General features: G+C 45.6%; 2 protein-coding genes across 4 annotated transcripts in view; one reads left to right on the top strand and one right to left on the bottom strand.

The window, feature by feature from the left end:
* cracr2aa (calcium release activated channel regulator 2Aa) overlaps positions 1 to 6,275 on the top strand; it is a gene marked incomplete at its 5' end in the record, with an annotated part of 17,168 nt that extends 10,893 nt beyond the window's left edge. Inside the window, 6 exons of the mRNA XM_080002383.1 lie at positions 1 to 40; positions 1,238 to 1,319; positions 2,059 to 2,173; positions 3,924 to 4,025; positions 4,365 to 4,441; positions 4,916 to 6,275. The exon at positions 1 to 40 is cut by the window's left edge and continues 93 nt beyond it. Coding sequence (XP_079858509.1) covers positions 1 to 40; positions 1,238 to 1,319; positions 2,059 to 2,173; positions 3,924 to 4,025; positions 4,365 to 4,441; positions 4,916 to 5,003 — 504 coding nt within the window. The 3' untranslated portion in view covers positions 5,004 to 6,275. The remainder of the gene's footprint in view (positions 41 to 1,237; positions 1,320 to 2,058; positions 2,174 to 3,923; positions 4,026 to 4,364; positions 4,442 to 4,915) is intronic.
* A 1,743-nt stretch (positions 6,276 to 8,018) lies between these two features.
* LOC307231282 (protein arginine N-methyltransferase 8) overlaps positions 8,019 to 20,728 on the bottom strand; it is a gene marked incomplete at its 5' end in the record, with an annotated part of 28,740 nt that continues 16,030 nt past the window's right edge. For all 3 annotated transcript variants that reach the window (XM_080001916.1, XM_080001917.1, XM_080001918.1), the window contains 7 exons: positions 8,019 to 8,394; positions 11,866 to 11,987; positions 13,784 to 13,934; positions 16,068 to 16,183; positions 17,379 to 17,466; positions 18,022 to 18,164; positions 19,741 to 19,804. In XM_080001916.1, coding sequence (XP_079858042.1) covers positions 8,311 to 8,394; positions 11,866 to 11,987; positions 13,784 to 13,934; positions 16,068 to 16,183; positions 17,379 to 17,466; positions 18,022 to 18,164; positions 19,741 to 19,804 — 768 coding nt within the window. In that variant the 3' untranslated portion in view covers positions 8,019 to 8,310. The remainder of the gene's footprint in view (positions 8,395 to 11,865; positions 11,988 to 13,783; positions 13,935 to 16,067; positions 16,184 to 17,378; positions 17,467 to 18,021; positions 18,165 to 19,740; positions 19,805 to 20,728) is intronic.

Here is a 20,728-nt window from a genome sequence, read left to right as displayed (position 1 = left end):
TGTGATAACTGCTTCTACCCTGGCACCTCCGCCACCGTGGGTAAGCACAGCACAGCACACACACACACACACACACACACACACACACACACACGCGCACACACACACACACACACAGAGCTGTCGCGATAATTACTTTATCTACTTATCGTACGACATATGGACGTGACCGTGATCATTTTTCTGACCTCGATAATTGCGACTTGCTGCTTTCTGCTGCTCATAACATCAATCAGTTTTATAAATCCAAATCACTCTCCTTATATAGTTAGTAAAAACACATTATGGAAGGAATGCAATAAATACAATGCAATAAATACAAATGGGAATGATCGATAAATACTACAATCTACAAAATGTATTAAGGTTTAAAAAAAAATCAGTGACATAAATGTATTTTCTAAATTAACAAATAAATAATGTAATACTTGCGTAACACACACACACACACACACACACACACAAACACACACACACACACACACAAGCATGCACATGCATATATATACAGTATGTACACGCACCATAAAGTTCCTGTAGAGCAGTGGTTCTCCTGCACCATCTAGGGGGAATACGGAGGTAGTGCAGTAACACGCAAGCGATTGACTGAGGGGAAGTCATGCAGAGTGGAACTGAAATTGATGACCCAATAATAAATGAATGCAATATAAATAAAAATTTAAAAAATGCATTATCATTTTTTTCATGTTTTTCTTTTATTAAAATAAAATAATTATTGTTTTTAACATTTTATTCCGTCATATATCATATCGACAAATGTACATTGATAAACGCTTTGACGCCGAAAGGTGCTACATATATTCTGCCAAAATATGAATTTAATATTGTCGCTAAAAAGTTTAAGCGGGCAAAGTTTAATTTGTATGTTTTATTGATCGACAAGTTAAGACTCGATGAAAACATAAACTTTCACGTTTCTTTATTTTGTTATTGTTTTTTAGATGAAGTCCAGTATGACTTGCATTGTCGCTTTCGCTTTATTAATGCAATGATCTTGAAGTTTTTGTACTCCTAACAAACAAAGACATTTAGGACGCAATACATAGGTTTTCTTTGAGGAACACTCAGTCAGATTTTCCATGATATGTGATATATGATTTGTTTCCTTCAGTCATTATCCATTCTCATTTTACTATTCATCCACATATTAAACATAATGTCGATTATTTGAAGACCTGTAAGGCATTAACTAACAGCCTTTTTTATTCATTGTCAGGCGTGGACTACAGTGTGAAGACAATAATTGTGGACAACAGCCAGGTGGCGCTGCAGATGTGGGATACAGCAGGACAGGAAAGGTCCGGCGCAATTGTAACACGTATAGAAAGTAGACAAAGGCATGGAGCGTGTGTGGCTCTTCATTTTACGTCAAATGGTGGTGTAAAGAGTGGAGAACTGGTGAATAAAGCACACAGCCAGTGCACTGGACATTTCAAAGAATAAGAAAAAACACAACGTAATAGAACATCTTGAAAAGGAAAAAAGAGGGAAAAAAAACAGTTTAGGAGCGCTGCAGAGTCTAAACCGAAAAATAAAAGGTAGCAGAAGCCTGGATCACAGGGAGTTAGATCACCCTCAGAGATGGGCAGCGGCCTCCTGTGTATTAGAGAATGATATCTTTTTTTTTTTTAATCTAACCACAAGCCATTCTCAGAATAACTACTATAATCGAACTGCTATAATCCTATGAAATATGACATATTATGTATAATGATAATAAAAAACACATATATAACACATTAAATGATGACGTAAAAAAAGTAGAACAAATATTTCTTAATGATAATCTTTTTATTTAATTAATTTAATTATTTTAATTACATTTCCATTGTATTTAATTGGCTTCCTGACATGTTTCAGCCTACGTGTATCAACCAGGGTGTACAGAATACTCTAAAATACTATGATTCTAATACTTTTACGAGCACCATAGACAACCATACATCATAGGGCATTGTGGGCATTGTAGTGTCAAAACAGACACAGTGCGACATCTGTACGAGACACCTATTCGGATTTCGACTCCGCCTCCCTCAGGTACCGCAGCATCACCAAGCAGTTCTTCCGCAAGGCCGACAGCGTGGTGGTGATGTACGACATCACATCTGAGCAGAGCTTCAAGGCCGTGAGGCAGTGGCTGACCAGTGTGCAGGTGAGACGCCGCTCCACGGGACGGAGTAAGGGATCATCGTGCAGCCAGCCGGTCATTAGCGTGACCGGCTGGCTGCACGATGACCCTTTATCTCTCTTATTACACCCTTACTTACAAAATAAAAGAATACATCGAGGTGGAATATTGATCTGAAATGATTTTATAAATAGTGTGCCTAATTTAAGAGCTTCCGCTTGGAAAAAGATTCACCAACCACGTGCCACACTGTGCGCCCGCGCCCATTTGTTTTTATTCATGTGAAACTGGACATGTCCGCATGCATCGCTTCATTCTAGGTACTGTGTAGTGACACCAGGTGCATCGGCGTGTAGGAGACAATATTGGCAGATCAGCGGTCATTTTTCAGAAATAACTGTCCGCTGATTGCCGCTATCGACCAGTGAGAATAGAGAGATTCACATACTGTAATCTACACGAATTGTAATAAATAGTGTCCAAAGGGCAAAGTTATTTCCCATTTCCGGAAAAAGCCTTCTCTCGATGACGAGATGCACAGCAAACATCTCAACGCTGTAAAGTTCGTTAACACGTCATTTGGATAGACATGGCGGCGAGGGAGTGAGGCAGTGTATCCATACTGAATGCACAACATTTTGAATGCCTGTCATTGTTACTGTAGACAGGCCTGTCGCGATAATTACTTTATCTACTTATCGTACGACATATGGACGTGACCGTGATCATTTTTCTGACCTCGATAATTGCCTGTTGCGTTTGTTTACCTCAGAATGTGGCCGACACGATGCCAGAACAAGCAGCAAGGGTTTTATAAGACTTGGGAGCAGCGCCTAAGTGTTTTTTTCCCCAGAATCCTCTGCAACCGCGATCTCCCCCTTATCTTTTGGGGTTTTCACAGTGACCACCATCGCAGTCCCCGGCTGAGTTTTATCTACACTAGTAGATACTACCATGGTGGACTCTCTGCCACTGCTATTCCTACAGATGCTGCGTTCAAGTCACGTGGGAATTTGCGAGCAAAGCGACGTGCTGCTTTCTGCTGCTCATAACTTCATTCTGTTTTTCATATCAAAAACCACTCTCCTTATATTTGAACTTATGCAAAAATATATTTGGAAATGGCTTTGAAAAAAGTGCCAGCTAAATGACGTAATGTAGCCGAAATGTTGTACGTTTCAAAGTTAGTAAAAACACATTATGGAAGGAATGCAATAAAAAGAAATGGGAATGATCAATAAACACTACAATCTACAAAATGTATTATGGTTTTAAAAGAATCAGCGACAAAAATGTATTTTCTAAATTCACAAATAAATAATGTAATACTTGCGTAACACACACACCTCCCACACACACACACACACACACACACACACACACAGTGAACCAGGTAAGGATAACGTGTTACTTAAGCCCGAGAGTCCATTTTATGTATTGTTTTGGAGGTGTGGTTTTATTTTATTATTGCATTATTATTATTATTATTATTATTATTATTATATTAGAGGCAAAAAATGGGCCTTAAAATGACACTAATATTGTTTACAGCAATTATTTCTGGGACAACAAAAGTCCAACAAATATATATCGTCCAACAAAAGTAGTTATTGTGACAGGCCTAGTCGTAGATTAATATTTCATGTCACATACGGATCACTACATGTTACTCTAAGTGACACATAATGCTGTTTGCCGGCCTCTAATTAGTTGCTTTGGGAGTGGAGTGGAACAGGACTTGAGTTTTAATAGCATTTTTTATTGACTTATCTAGGATGGAGCAGGTGAGGACATACCCATCATGCTCTTGGGCAACAAAACCGACCTGGAGAGTGAGAGGGAAGTCCGGGTCGTACTGGCCAAGAGACTGGCCAAGGTATGTCTATGTTCTCTATCTGCCAATCAAATGTCTTGGTCCCGCCCCAAAAGATTGCTCCTCAAGGAAGCGTTACATCTGCTCGCCTTCCCTTTCTTCAGCCTTTGCTCTCGTCCTTCTTGTGAGCGGGGCCTCGGTACGCCCCCTGCTTTCCCCTGCTTCCCCAGGGTGAAACCCTTCTATTGACAGCCATTTGTGCAGCCTTTTCCCCTGTGGCTTCTTCAAAAAGGCTGTAGCCGGTTTGTTCCCGTGTCCTCCTCTGATTTCCCCCTTCTCTTCAGTCACCTGCTGCCGTCACGGCCATTTGAACTCTTTGAATTTTTTGCTTGTTTTTTCCAGGACTGCCAGTTGATTTTCTACGAGTGCAGCGCAAGCTCAGGACACAACGTGGTGGAGGCCATGATGCATCTGGCCAGGTGAGATGCTTAATGAGCCCTGTTGACAGGTCGTACGTAAGATGAGAGCAGGTAAGGTAAGGTAAGATAAGATAAGATAAGATAAAGGTAAGGGAAGATAAGGGTAAGATAAGGTAAGGTAAGGGTGGAAATGTAGGCGTTACAGCAGCGGAAACAGGAAACCGGCCTGTTTGTTTCCTAGGTCACAAGGATTATATAGATAAAAAATAAGAAAAAGAAAAAAACAGGAAAATATTACCACTTTTTTTTTTGTAACAGACTCATTTTTGACACATTTTTTATATATTTTGATGGCCTACAGTGAAAAGTCAAGTTAGTGTATTGATGCGTATTAATATTACATTTTACATATTGCTGCCGTTCGTCTGTCCATCTATCTATCCATCCATCCATCCATCCATCTATTCATCCATCTATTCATATCCGAGGATACCTCTGGGTGCCGCCTCCTAAAAGCCTTGCTGTCTTTCCCAGGATCCTCAAGGAGCAGGAGGACCGGGAGAAGGAGAAGACGGTGCAGCTGGTCGGCAGCCCCACGCAGAGTCGAAGGAGCTGCTGCTAACGCCGGGAGACGCGCGCTGGTCGGCTGTTCCCACTGCCACGTGCACACAAGGTCACCTCTTCTGACTCGGCACCGACGGAAACTGGAGACCCCGCACACACTGCCACTACGATCGGTGTTCATAAGTAAATGCACTATTTTAAGAAGTGTAGAGATCCCTGCCTGATGGATACACTAGACTGTGTTATGTAGGGAGAGACAGTATATATCCAGTATATAGTTTTGTTATATTATGTTCCTGTTGCTTCTGTTGAAGAGGTTAGAAGAAGAGCCTTATCTGTAGTTGGCCACAAAAGAGGTCTATTCAAATATCAGTAATATCTGCCCACTAATTACCCCGTAAACTGTAAAATATGAAAAGAACAAGTGTGGAAAAAGTTTAATTACAGGTTTTCTTGTTACCTGAATGTTATTTTATCCTTGAAATATGAAAAGGAAACACTTGGTGTGATATGTATTATTTTTATATTATTATAATTATTATTATTATTGATGATGATAATAATAATAATAATAATAATAATAATAATAATAATATTGAGGAAATTATCTACTTTAAATGTTATCTGAATTCAAACAAATATGAAGTTTGTGTGAAATAAATTAAAGAGCCTATTAAAGAAATGCTTCTGGCTTTCGAAAACACATGCAGGGATAACACCTTTTCTTTTTTTTTTTTTTTTTTAGAAGATCAATTGTATCTCACTAAATCACAACGTCAAGTCTACAAATCGTATTTGTAGTTTCCCCAGTGTTATCTCTTAATGTATTAGTGTGAGCGCTTTCGTTTGCTCACAGTGTACATAATGAGTTTTCTTTTTGGGTGTTGTTGTCGTAAGGCCAGTTCACAGTTCAGTCGTTTCTTCCAGAACAACGGGTTTATTGACCCTTGCTCATGATGTACAGATCAATCACTTTATTTATTACAAATCAAACTTCACACTTCACACACTTTGCAATTGTTTTATGGTCATTGTCACAGTTATATGTGTTCAAACTGTAAAAAAAAAAAAGAATGGATCTGAAATATGAATGTAAATTTGATTGTGGCTATTGTAACTTTTCTGTTGTTTGGAATGAAAGTAAATTGCACACAGCAGCGTCACCCGGTGATTGTGTTTGGACATTGCTGTTTATCCATTTTCAGCGTCACCATGACAACATATGAAAAGGCTTGTTTTAATATAATGTGCAACAGTCTAGAAATATGAAATGGACCTGCCAGTTTGTTATTCCTATGGCTGAAGAGCTTTATGGCTATCTGAATATATGTAAATGAGATGTTTGAGGGACCAAATTGTTATGAAGTAATATTTCTAGACTTATACGAGTCTATATAATAGGATTTAAATTCAACTTGATTTTGCCTATTAAAAAGACGATTGTTATAACCGAGAAATGAAATATGTTGACAAACATGCATATTAAGTGTATATATTATAAAATATAATATATATGCTAAATAAATGTATTTGAGTGTGTGTGGTTGTGAGTAGCAGCAGCGGGTATCGGCATGATCTGAAGAGAAATAAGGAAATGTTCTCCGAGTGCTGAATTTAACGTTTTTTTCTTTTTAATTGCGTTTTCAGTCACTTTAAAACCCCCAAAAACGAAACGACGACCCTCACACGCTGCTCGGAGTTGACCGGGCTCCGAAGGCGACCTTGGCAATGACCTCAGTAAGAGCACGGGTGAAAAGTCAAGACGTCGCCATCGTGTTAAGCGGAGTCGTGACACGTTGTGACCACAGTGTGTCCTGCTGGCTGCAGTGACTGCACCCAAACCCCTTTTTTTTGTATTTTCTTAAGCAACCATTGATTGTTGATTCAACAGAGATGGGAACTAATTTATTCGTCTACGGTTAAACATCTAATCTCAACTCAGATTGAGCTGCTTTATTATTGATTTACATGGTGTGTGTGTGTGTGTGTGTGTGTGTGTGTGTGTGTGTGTGTGTGTGTGTGTGTGTGTGTGTGTGTGTGTGTGTGTGTGTGTGTGTGTGTGTGCCTGCGTGCGTGTGAAAAGGTTCACTCCGTGTCATCGGAAATCAAAGCAAAATACAGCCGTGTCGGGGGTGGAAAGGCTGGATCCTTTAGTATCAGAATGCAAAAGCTGCAAAGCCTGGAACCATACCAAGCTATGCTTTTTCACCGTTACGGACCAAACCAAAGAGCAGTGTTATGAGCATGAGGCGCCCTGCTCCCGTGTCGCACACTCTCAGAAAGCTACAGTACTACACACTGGCACGACGACTCATCGCAAAGACACATTACCATGACGTCTCACACTTATACATCTATAATTCCTTGCCGGATATGTGCAATTACTGTCGTTTTCCCAAATCGATTGATGACGAGTGATCCAACCGTAAATGTATCAGATCCTCTGATAACCCTTCCATCTTAAAATATCCAATGAATGCGCTTAAGACGCTTGACCTGAACAGCGACTCAACAGAGGTGGACAACCCCAGGTTCAGAAAGTCCTGTTTCCACGCTCTTGTTCCCGCCGTGCACTGATCCAGCTGATGTCACCCATCACTTGGATCAATGGGCTGTCGTGAAACTCTCATCGGCGAATCGAGGTTCAGACTGTGCGCCTGGCGGACGTTCCTAAGCCACCGACGAAGTGAACGAACGAAACCAACAAGCCACTCCCTTTCCAGAGTGACTCCTGTGCTTTTTAAAAAAAGTTGTTCGCCACGAACGAGTCGTTGGGTTGATGGGTTGACCCAAAATCCCGGAGCAGATTTTCGCTCTCTGAACCCGGGCTTTCCACCTCCTGCTGCTCAGCGTGAGAAAAGTACAGTAATTGATTGTTTTTCTTCTTCATATACAGTATATCTATCTAATAAAAATGCACTTTTTTTTTTTTTTTTTTTTTTTAACCCATCTTTGAGGTCAAACAGATACTTCGGCAGGAAGACGACACACCACTCCATCTCACTTACGCACCAACAATCAATAACATTCATTAAGACGAAGGAAACATTCTTAGACTTTGGGAAGGGTTACATTCAAAGTTGCCCAAGTAGCAGTCGGCTCGTATCACTCGATGCCTTGGTGAGTGTAGTTGTCGTTGTGGTTGTTGTTGTTGTTTGTGTGAGTGGTGGCGATAGCCATGGCCGCCTCTGCACAGTAGCCTTTGTCTTGTCTCAACCTTGGACTGTCGCTGTTCCGTGGCCCGGTCTGTTCCCTTCAGCTTTCCCCAAACAGCGTCCGTGGTGGAGGGGAGCTCCTCTGGTCTCTTAGCGGTCTCTCCCGGAGGGGGCGGTCACACCGGACGGCTTTTGTCGCCAGACCCAAACCTAGCGCATCTTGTAGTCGTGCGATATGGCGGCCTCGCACAGCTGCCCTTTGAAATCCAGCTCAAAAGTGAAATCCAAGTCCCGCTGTGTGTGAGAGAGAGAGAGAGAGAGAGAGAGAGAGGAGGAGGATGAAAAGGCTTAGAGCTACAGAGAAAAGGGGAAAACATCCCATTCACCCATTGAATTGCATGTGAATGAACTGATTATGTTTTTTGACGTCAACCAATTTGTCTAATACTTCGTCAATGGCTGTTACATAAATGTTACATAAAATGAAATCATACCGGCATCTTGAATGTGCTCACTTGTTTTCCGAGAAGTCCGAAAACATAAATCACCTTTCTTTTGATAATACGGAAACAAAGGCGGACGTTCACATTTTGGTGAAGTTGTGGAAACGCACATTGGACGGTTTTGGCTAAACTGGAGTATTCAGACGTCAGATTATTGTGACAGAACGGTTGTGTGAAACAAGACCCTCAGCTCCGGGGGGGAAGGAAGGGACACTTTTTAGCCCCTTTCACACACAGGAGCAGGGGTCGATATTCTGGCAAATCTGTTCCGACAATTTTCCCGCTCAAGACCGAGTCACATTTCCGGGAAAATGGCCGTTTTGTGAATGGAGGCAGTAACATTGCCATGTTCGTGTAACGGGTGTGGTTAGGAGCCAATTGCAGCACAAAGACAGGCAGGGATATTTGGTAATGTCTTTTATTTGTAGAGCAGACGGAAGACAGGCAGGGGGCAGGCAGGATACGTCGTCGGGGACAGGCAGGTTCGATAACGAGGAGTGCAGACAGAAGGCAGGCGGGGGGGGAGGCAGGATACGTGGTCGGAGCGAGGGAGAGTCGGTAGGGGGGAATCATTCCGGTGAACGCTGGAAAGTCTGGTGCAAGCATCAAAGACAATCTGGCAATGGGTGATTGATGAGAGAGGCATATATAGTGGTTAGATTTCAGATCTGGAACAGCTGTGTTAATGGGACAGGTAAGTAGAGGGAGGGGAAGGTAGAAGAAGGCGGAGATCATGACAGAAGCCCCCCCCCTCAAGGGACGGCTCCTGACGTCCCAAAACACTAAACAAACAAAAAAAAATGCTGATGGAACCTCCTGATGAGGGTGTGGTCCAGAATGTGTCTCGCAGGGACCAAGGACCTCTCCTCCGGACCGTAACCCTCCAATGCACCTGGGGAGCTTGAACCGCACTGCCGCCGGGTTGACGACCTTCTCGATCATGAACGGGCCGATGAGCCGAGGAGCCAGCTTCTTGGATTCCACCTTCAGGGGGAGGTCCCGAGTGGAGAGCCAGACCTTCTGACCCGGGGCCTGGGATCGGCGACGGTTGGCGGCAGAGGCCTTGCGGCCAGCGGCTCCGAGGAGGGCAGCCCGGGCCCGGGTCCAGGTCCTGCTCCAGCGGCGAATGAAGGCCTGGACGGACGGGCAGGAAGCCTCCTTCTCAAGGGCCGGGGACAGAGGCGGTTGGAAGCTGTAGGCGCACTGGAAGGGGGAGAGGCCTGTGGCCGAACTGGTCAGGGTGTTGTGGGCATATTCCACCCACAAAAGCTGCTCGGACCAGGACGATGGGTGTGCAGCGAAGGTGAGTCGGGAGTTGTGGGCCCACTGAAGAACCTTGGACCAGAGGTCAGGCAGAACGAACAGACGGTCGGGCGGACATGTTGGTCCAGGGCGGCGGCTCTGATCTTCTCTTCCACCTCCCAGGTGAGTGTATCAACTAGATGGGAGGACGGTAGAATGGTGTCAGGGTCAGCAGCGTCTTCCTCCTCCTCCTGGTACTGGCGGGACAGGGCTTAGGTTTGACATTGCGTGACCCCGGCTGATAGGAGAGGGAGAAATTGAACTTGTTGGGTTGAATTGAACTGTTGCGCTCCATACGTCCAGTCTCTACGGACACAAGTCTTTATGGTCTTATTATGTTTCTTCTTCAAAAGGAAACTCATGCCGTAGATGTGTCTTTAGGAGTAAGTAAGAGGTGCGGGGCGGGGACATCGGACACAAGCGCTTTGCTTGCCCGCCGACAGCCCGGGTGTCCTGCGCTGAGCACACTCAGCTTCATGGAGATGGGCGCTCGGGGCTGGGGGTCGGGTGGGGCATCTGGCCGGTTGAGGCGCCATGGAGCCCGTGGTGCCCTTTTTATCAGCCGTTTTATAAGCGTGAATGGGCGTCGAGGTTGGGGGTTGTCTGGGCAAGATATATTCATGAGGAACCTATCCTCGGCGCACAGCCTGTGCCCTGTGCTGCTCCCATGCCCAGAGCGACAAAATGCTTAGAACCAGAGCTGGGGGGGTCCATGTGCCATTTCTTTTTTCTTTTTTTGAGCACCTGCCCCTTTTAGTCTCTGTACGGGACTGTAGAGCGGGGAAGTGAGGTCCGATCAACAGTGGTTGGGTACAGCTCGGAGCAGAGAGGGGGAGAGCCTCCGCCCCCTCTCCCTCTTCCCCTCTCCCCCTCTCTTCACCTCTCCCCCTCTCTCCCTCTCTCCCTCTCTCCGCTCCAGATTCAGAACACGGTAAACTGCACTTACACCGTTTCGACGCTCGGATTTTTCTAGGCGGATAAAAAAAATTCAATGCAATCTGTCTGTCATCAATGTCAATCGCGATTGATGGAGTCGATCGCCGATAGACTATTTAATCGAAAATCTGTCCAAGAGTAATGCCCAGCCTGCTGACAGCACAGATTAGGAAAAAATAAAGAAAAAAATAAATGTCCCTGAATGTAGCAGCAGGTGTGAGTAATAGAAAATAGAAAATCACTAGCGGTCCCCGAAAGATTATCCCAGTACCTTTTTACCAGGAACTATGTGTGAAAGGGGCTTTAGAAGGTCAAGGCCAAGGACCCCTCTAGGATCCTATCAGAGACAAACTGGCAGATCAGCTGTGGATCATGCTAGGAAGGACTGATTGAGTCCTCTTCTAGCCCTGCTATAAGGTTTGCAGCGAGGAAAAAGAGAATATGTCTGACTGCGTTGTGCCATTTGGAGAAAGTGGGAAAATATCTGGACTCACAATAGGTTGAACTTGTTTATCTTCAGGAACACGGATCGCCTCCCCTGAGCCCATGTCTTCACTCTATTTTTTTTCCAGACAAATGCTGCATTTGAAATGTCCGCCTAGCATACTATTTAGTACGTAGGGTTGAGAATGTCTGAAACCGTAGTATGTGGGAAAAGTACCAGGGTGACATGCTACGACCTGCACCCGGCCTTGATATCTCCAATCTCCGCAACGGCCGTCCCAACGCAACCTCCCACCTTCCTTGCCTCCCACTCTAAGTCTAAAAAGTCGACTGTCTGATAAGGAATTTGAGTCCATAATGAAACCTCCTTATAGCTGCTGACCAATCCACCTATAACTGTGTATGGCTACATGAAGTGGGTGTTGAGGGGCGGTTAGGATCCGCTGCCACGGAGGCCCGGGCTCGCACAGAGCGGAGGGGGAAACCCATCTACCTTGGCCAAAATTTGTCCTTGGACCTCGCGAATCTCCGAGTCAACAACATGCATCATTATCATCATTATCATCATTGGTGCACTCACAATGTTCTTCTCGTTGGGCCTCATCGCGATGCTGCCGACGATCTCCTCTCCTCGTCGCACCGTCAGGTAGTCCTCCAGGTAGAACACCGTCTGCTTCCAGTGGGTGTACGGCGCGTCGGGGGCTGGGAGGCACAACGACAACAAGGAACTCGCGAACCTGAGACCAAACCTCCGCCTCGGGCAGCGGGACCACTGCCATCACTAGCCTCCTTTGACGACATCCACGACGGGAGGGTTGACCTCCCGTGAGCTACTAAGTTCGGCGGCGAGAGTTATTATTCCTAAAAAGCTGCTTTGGAAGCGGACAGACGTGATGAGACTATGTGGACCATGATGGATTGGTATAACAAGCCATTCAATATAAAGAAAGTGTTTGCAGAGGCCAGGGCATCAAACTCCATTTTAAGGCTATTAGCTCCAGAGAGTGAATGCATTGACCCCTACGCTGTTGCTTGAGTAATCAATGTGTGTGTGTGTGTGTGTGTGTGTGTGTGTGTGTGTGTGTGTGTGTGTGTGTGTGTGTGTGTGTGTGTGTGTGTGTGTGTGTGTGTGTGTGTGTGTGAGACACTTGCAGCTGTGGCTGGACGCTGCCGACAACTGACAGCCTGGACAGAAAACAAATCTGGGCATCCCCAAGTGTGCTAACCATTAGCTGATCACTGGGTGGGGGCTCAAGGTCTACTCCACTATGATTGAATTTCAGCCAGACATCCCAGGGCAACTTTGTACCTCTGCCTTTAAGGACGGGCTCTTTGTGCTGTAGATAAAAGGGCCTTGGCGCTCCCGGCGCCGACCCGGCTCCGGCTCCGCGGGACCTTGGCTCAGCGTGGACGCTGACAGGTCGGCCCTGTTTGTGCGGCTAATTGAATAGGTGAGACGGCGTTTCTCCCGATTGGCAGCAATCGTAATCTTTGACCCCCACGCGCTTCCCTTTCATCTCCTGCGTCTGCCTGATAGAACAATCCTCCAGGACAGCGCGGGAAATCAATGGCACATCTCGGACCCTTTTTAGACCTCGATTTAGATTTCTATCGTAAGTTTGGGCGGGACAGGCGTTATTGAGGTTCAGCGGCGGCAATTTATCCAGATGATTTATTAAACTTCGATCCATATGGGGGTGTTGGCATGGACGGATCAAAAGGGGAGGAGAATGGATTAAAACTTTCCTAGACAGCTCTGGATAAAGGGGTCACTCATAATAGCGTTTTTATTTAAAGGAAAATTCAATGGTTGAAAAGGTGAGATACCCATGAATAAACCCCAAAAATCATTACACTCTTTGGTAAAGGCTGTCTTTCACCAGACTACCACTCGGGGGCAGTCATGGCCAGATCTTAACACCATCACTGCTACAGTAGTGTAGTATTCACCGCAGTCTCTCTTGGACTCCCCCGCCCCACCCCCTTAGACCGATAGCACTATTTACTGTCGCGATCCAGGCGTTTTTAACCTTTATCAGAGACCTAATTTGCACATAGTTCTTTGTCTGTGAATGGGGTTCCTTAGGACTCTCACTCTGGAATACGTATGGGAGGATTGCAGAGTGAGGGTCATGGGCCCTGACCTCCCGACGGCTTCTTTGGAGCCAGCCAGACCGCTCATCCCCAACGCCTGGGAATGGTAAACTAACCACCAAGGCTATTAATTATGAAGAGCCCTTAACCTCTCTTCCAGGACTACACTGTCAGATAAACCCTGTTGGGTGGAGATAAGCGCTGTTGTTTGGCTTGAGCCTGCTGTGTGCTTCATTTGGACCCCGCAAATAAAGAAACGGGCACAATTCCAACTGGATTCCAAAGTAAATCGGTAATTAGGAGACAAGCACCCACGATCGGCACTGCCTTGCATCCTCGAGACACTGCGAACCAAACCCAGCTATCTGCCTTCCCAAAGTAGGAATGTGTGCTCAGAGTCTCACCGGTGGAGAAGCCGGTCTTCTTATGACACTTGGTGAACTCGATGTTGAAGTAGGTGACCATGGCGTGGATGTAGTCGTTCCTCTGGATCTGCAGGCAGAAGGCCGAGGTGAAGTTGAGGTCGTCGGCCTTCACCGTGTAGATGTCCACCTCCTGCGAGAGATGAAGGGGGGGGGGGGGAGAGAATGAGCCGCTCTCCAACATCTGGACGCCACACCTCCCTCCGCCGATTCTGACATTGAAATATATGAAACAAAAAAGAAGCACTTAACAGCTTAACAGATGTTACGTTTTCGTAACATGCTTTAAATCTTGCGTCATGCCCATCGCGCCCGGCGGAAAATGAAAATCACTATGCACGCTCGAAAGTCTGAGCAGCCTTGTCACACACCGGCGCCGACTATACAGCGACCCGATTTCAATCTCATTACAGACGCTTTTAAAATGTTTAAACTGGCGACGTTAAACCAGATTTTTAGACCTGAGCATTTCCTCATCCTCTGGTCTCCTCCTTGATCCCTCAACCAGAGTTTGCCATTATTCATTTAAAGCCGTCCTCTTGAAGACGCTGTCACAAACCAATACGGGAAAATTGAACGTGGTATAACGAGCGCCATATGCAGCACTAAAAAAAAACAAAAAAAAAAAAACGAGCAGGAACCACATGAAACAGCCCTCACCTGCAACAAAGGCCACCGATAAAACCCCGCAGAGCCAGCATCAAGGACACCTCTGCCCCCGTGTTATCATTAGGGAACCGGGGTGGGAAATCTCTCGTGCAGGGAGGTCGGCAATGTTAGGACGGGAGGTCAAGGAGCCAGGCCAGCAAGTTACCATCTGCTCAATCGCACCCGATGCGAGGAAAAACCCGAAACCCTGAGAATCCAGAAACTCGGACACATTTAGACGTGCGGTACCGTCTGGAAAGGAGCAATGGCTTAAACGGGGAATCAGATGCGTTTCTGATACCTTGCTAGGCTGGGGTGGGGTGGGGTGAGGAAGGGGGGTGGTGGGGTTGGAGGGGGTCACCTGCAGTGGTGACTGACTCTCTGTTGCCATAATGCCTTATTTAGTGGAGGAAAGAAAAGTGCTTCAATGTGAGCCAATAGAAAACAAAACGATGCCGCAGTCACCATCAAAGTGCCAAAGGAAAGGTTTTTGCCGAAACGAATAGACTTCCAGAACTAAGGCACACACATAAACACACAGACACAGCATAGTTGATTTATAGAGACATTTAAAAACCTTTAAAAACAAGATTAGTTGGGATCATGTCGACTTAAAACAGCACTAACGTCATATTTGAATGGTGTATATCAAGAGACGGGCATAAAATATTTAAAGAAATTGAACCTTTCGGATGTTGAGGACCCGGGTCCTGACAGTCCCAAAGGCTTCTTAATGCTGCTGTGTATACAGGTTGTTTTTTAAGCCATACTGTATTATGCGCACTCACTCACACACACACACACACACACACACACGCCGTAAGCTGCAAAAAGTGAAGTCAAAAGCTAGATGTGGAGAACGTAACTTCTCACAGTTTTGAACAAAAGGTTTCACCCTGATATACATTTTGAAATGCCCGACTTCACAGACTAAAAGCCTCCAAATACGACTGTTTGTCAAAAAACTATCACGAAAAAAACCGTGTGCTTGTTTTGGTATAAGGAGCATCCGAAATCAAACACACACACACATGTAATGTTCAAGTGGAGGCGCGATATTCCACGGCGGTATTCTGCAGTGAGACGATTATCGGGGGAGGGGTCGGCAAATTGGGGGTGGCAAATTCCGTTCAATGACCGTGGGAAGGTCACCGTGACGCAAGGAGCACAATCACAAAGTCTAGACGGGCGCCATTGACATGCACGGCGCAGCCCGGTCCAGCCTCAGTCTCACAGGGGAAGGACGGAGCGGAGGCGACGGGTCTCACGCCACCGCGCCCCCGGGGTCGTGCTTCCTGTCTCGTTTTGAAATCGGCATCATCGCCTGCCTTAAAAGGCGTTGCCTTTGTAATGCGGCAACATTCTATCTGCAGCACGTTCGCCGCCGGCTTTTTAACGACTCAGGTAATTCTCTTAGCGGCACATTACGCGACCACATCGGGGAGGAAGCAGCACCCCGGTGCGCTGCAGAGGGTAATGGACGCTTTCACTCTCGCTGCATTGCATTAGGGCCTCAGCGAGCACTTTGTTAAACTTAACGGCCCCTCGGAATAAACCCAGAGCTTTGCGCACTTGCTAATTCGCCGTGGGTCAAAGTCACATCTGCACAGCCACTCACCTTGACCAGGCAGGAGTTGGTGACCACCTGTTTGGGGTCCACGATGTCCACCAGAGGCTCCTTCATGGCTACGTTGCGTATGCACGTCATGTCGAACCCGTAGACGTTCTCCCACCCTGGAGGACACAGCGTCAACTATTATTACTAACCACCTCTTTTAGACGTATTCAGAGAGGCCATAGCCTCGGGATCCGGGGTGGATCCAGAGAAATGAAAGGGAACTTCCTTCAAAATGCACCGTTTTGAGCGTAGGCCGTGGTTATTGTTTGACCGCTGAACAAAAAAGCCCGATAGGTGTCGTGGGAGTCGACCTGGTGTGGTCTTCGACGTTGAGTCTCCCCGATGCTAAACAGGGCCAGCCCGCTCCCGAGTAGAGGGCCGGGTGGTGGAGCGGGAGCTTTAGAACAAATCTCAGAGATCAACGGTGCAAAGTGTCCAGCACACGTCGAGAGGCCTTCGGGGCGGACGTGTACAAAGCACCGGCGTCATCCAACACAGGTGTAAAAGTAGCGAGAGCCGGATCGTTGATGCCTCCGCCTTTTGACAAGACCGTCCGCTGCGGAGTTTAAAAGTCAGAAACTCATCCAACCCGGAAGCAGGACTTAACCCAGGCCCGGAATTTTCCCGTTCCACATCGTACCGATGGAAGGAAAAGAGTCTTGAGTTCCTTCCAACTCAGATCTGAAGGAAACCATCAGGCTGCTCCTCTCGTAACGACTCCAGATTTTCAAAGACAGAAGGTTTTGTTTTGAGGCGGTTAGAGCCTCCTGCCAGTGCTCCTTCATGCGCCTTCATTCACGTGTTTATTAAAGGGTGTAAAAGAAAGATCTTGCACAGTCCTCATTATTAGGATGGAGATTTGTGTTAATACGTGGGCGTATGTGAGGTTTTAACGTTATTATCGTTAACCGGCAATTACATGACAACGCATCCCGGGAGATGCTGCGGAGAAACGCAAAAGTCATGTAAAGAGTAGCGTCACAAATCACTTTCTACAGGGAGAAATAAGTAAAGCAAGGCATTTTAACTTTTTTCAAGTAATGACCCCAACACTGCACAGGACCTTGCACAGGAGAGTTAATCAGAAGAGTAGCATACAAACCACATTTAAAATGACCTATAAATGCTTACAAGAAAAACTGCATTAAAGCCTTTCAGATTATGAGGACACTAAATGCCCTCTTTAGGGTGGCGTGTATTCAGGTAGTTTTGTCCTTTTAAACCAAATATGCACACACTCACACACACACACACACACACACACACACACACACACACACACACACATACACACACACTGGGCAAACTCACAGTGTATTTTGAAGTCTTTGTACTGTCTGTCCTCGATGGCCACCACATAGAGCGCAGCGCGATCAGGGAACATTAATCCTCCAGGTTTCTGTTTGACCAAATGAAGCAGGGAAACAAACCCAACAATTAATGCTGTAAGAACAAAAGGTCCTCCTCGACGTGCCAGGGCTTCTACTCTGTGAGGGAAGTACTGGAGGTAAGTTGAGGTAAGTTTCATTTAGGGGGATTTAAATGTATATTTAATAGAACACAGACAATTAATACGCTAATATAATTATAGAACCCAGAATCACGATTGTAGCGCACACACACACACACACACACACACACACACACAAACACACACACACACACACACAAAACATCTCCCTCCTCAGCCGCTGCCATTGGCAACAAGCCTAAATTGTAGGTTGTAAATAAAATGTATCGCCATTCCTTGCCTGCAGATTGTAATCAGTGTAGAAGCCCTTGTTTGGGATGTTATTGCAGATTAGGGGACATGTACATTAGGTGCCCTGGACCACGGAGAGAGCAAGAGGTGAGGAATGTGCCTCCCCAGTAAAGGTGAACGCACGCCCGCGCACGGAGAGGGGCGGGCTCTCCTGCTTACATCCACAGAGAATGGCTCGCACACAAGCCCTACCAGCCACTTGTCCCTGGCGAAGATGACAGTGTGGAGCATGGACTCGTAGAAGAGGCAGTAGCCCATCCACTCGGAGATGATGATGTCCACCTTCTCCACGGGGAGCTCCACCTCCTCCACCTTGCCTTGGAAGATGGTGATCACTGCAGGATAACAGATGGTCAGATCAATGCCCCACACCCCAGGGTAGTGTAAGTGACAGATTTTGGTGTGTTACGTTGGTGTGTTATGATGAATATGTATTTTTAAACAGGTTCAGAAATGGGGAGGAGACTGTTATAATTTGCCACCTTTACATGATTTACGAACAGGGTTTATGTCCATGTAACCTATTCACCTATCATGTCCATTTATGTCAATTTTACTGTAGCCTATCCTGTACATTTAATATATTACCTATCATGTCCATTTAACATATTTATCTATCCTGTCCATTTTACCTCTAATGTCCATTTAACCTATTTACCTATCATGTCCACTTAACCTATTAAACCTATCATGTCCATTTAACCTATCATGTCTATTTATCCCATCATGTCCTTTAACCTATTTACCCTTCATGTCCATTTAAATTATCTTACCTAACACGACCATTTAGGTCCTTTTACTTATTTACCAATCATGTCGTATTTCACATTCATCATATTTTATGCCCAAGGACAACTTTGTGCAATACTATGTATCATTACTTTTTTTAAATACACTAATTCGTTCTAATTTCAAATTTATGAAGAAAATGTAATTGAGCCATTTTCACCATTAGTAATTTGAGTCAATGATCGAGCTCACCCTACTGCCCCCTAGTGGACAACTGTTTTTCAGACAAAATCGTATTGTTTTCGATTTCGAGTGTTTTCCCTCCATTTTTTTCAGAAGCTGTCAATGCCCAACAGGACAAGACGATTCATTCACAATTCACATTGAACGACGAGACAGCCGCCACCACGAGTGTCGAACAAACACGACGAGCCATGAGACAAAACACCACCTTCCTCCATTTTCCTTTCCGTCAAGATTGAGCACCAGGGGGCGACACTGGCTAACGTTGAGGGAAGAACTGAGGCTCACTCGCTGTATGATCATGAGCGTGTTATGTGTGTAAAACCTTGTAAAAGCCATGTGCCGCCGGAGCGGCCGTGGAGATGTAAATAAGCCGTACGGAAGCAGATCCGTGCCGTCGCAGATTTGGCCGGCATCGTCCTCTCCTGCTCTGTTCTGCTTTGGCAAGAAGCTTTATTTATTTATTTTTTATTTTTTACATTTGTTTCCCTGATGTTGATGGAAGTTCATTAACATGAGAAATCCTGCCTCTCGCTTATCCTCTGTCCGCGAGGAGCCAGGAGACCCAGCGTGGCGCGCCCTTCAATTACCCCAAACGTGCTTGTTATGCATTAGATTTACAGACAGAAGCCTTGCTGACAGGGTGTTCCACATCGAATTATTATTTGGGAGATGTCTATCGGTCTATCTGGTGAACGCATGTGAGGCGAAAATGTCCTGTCTGCAACGACCCTTCATTGTCCTCCTTAATCCTTCCTCACTTTCTTTACCTCCCCCTGTTCTCCTTCTCTACAGTATATCCTCCTCTACGCCTTTCCTTATTTACTCCTGACAAGCCTGTCCCCTCAATCATTCCCCTGCAGCCTGCTCGGGGTGTGAAAGGTGCGCGTGGAGGCGGAGGCAGGCGGAGCCGGAGGACGGGGCGCGGGAGGCTCTCACAGCTGTCCAAGTGGTTGGACTTGATGATCCTCTCCGAGTACTCTGATATACTGGAACACTCAATCTGTGGAGACAGAGCAGTGAAACACAGCGTGAGGTGCTGCGGATTTAACACCCGGCAATAACAGTACAAGATGTAGATGGAGGAGCTTTAGTATGTGGAGAATCGATACTTAAATAGCCTGTAGCTTTCTTTCTTTCTTTCTTTCTTTCTTTCTTTCTTTCTTTCTCTCGGCCTTTTCTTTTCCTATTCATTTATTTTCTTTCTTTCTTTCTTTCTTTTCTGTCCTTTGTCTATTCATTAATATATTTCTTTCCTTCTTTCTGCTTTCTTTTCAGTGTTTCCTTTCTCTATTTATATACTGTGTATGCGTTTGTTTATTTCTTATTTATTTCCTTTATTTTCCTTCTCTGTTTCTGCCTTTTTTTCCTCCTCGATTTATTTTCTTTCTTTCTTTCTACTATGGAGCCTTTTCCTCCACTATTAATTTATTTGTTCATTTATTTTCTGAGTTCCTTCCTTGCTCATTTTCTTGCTTTTCTTCTTTCCCTTCTTTTTTCTAATTTGTTTCAAGTGTTTTGTCGATGTATTTATTCTTTTTTTTCCTTTCTCTCTTTCTTCCGTCCTTACTTTCTCTTTCTTTTGGCATTTTTTTCTTTTGGTTCTTCCTTCTCTCTTTCTTTCTTTGAAACAATGAAACGTCATCACATTTTTCCTTCGCCCGTCGTTTTCTTTTCATGTTTGTGGAGGCAGAGCCAGCGGAAGTGACGGGTCTCTCTGAGCTGGGGGACTAACAGCAGATAAAGAGGAGAAGTCCAGTCCATTCCATCCCCGCTGCGGCAGGGAGGACCGGAGCGTCCCCTCCGTGTGCTCTGTCCAGGCAGATGAGCTTGTTTCCTCCCTGAGTCCTCCTGGCAGAGGAGGTGGAGAACAGCGCGTCCCTGCTGTCTGCTGTCACTGAGGGTAATGGACTGGCTAACAGCGACG

The sequence above is a fragment of the Zeus faber genome, assembly GCF_960531495.2.
Source record: "Zeus faber genome assembly, chromosome: 6".
NCBI lineage: Eukaryota > Metazoa > Chordata > Actinopteri > Zeiformes > Zeidae > Zeus > Zeus faber.
Note: the sequence above shows the minus strand (reverse complement) of the source record. Positions and strands in the feature narration are given on the sequence as shown.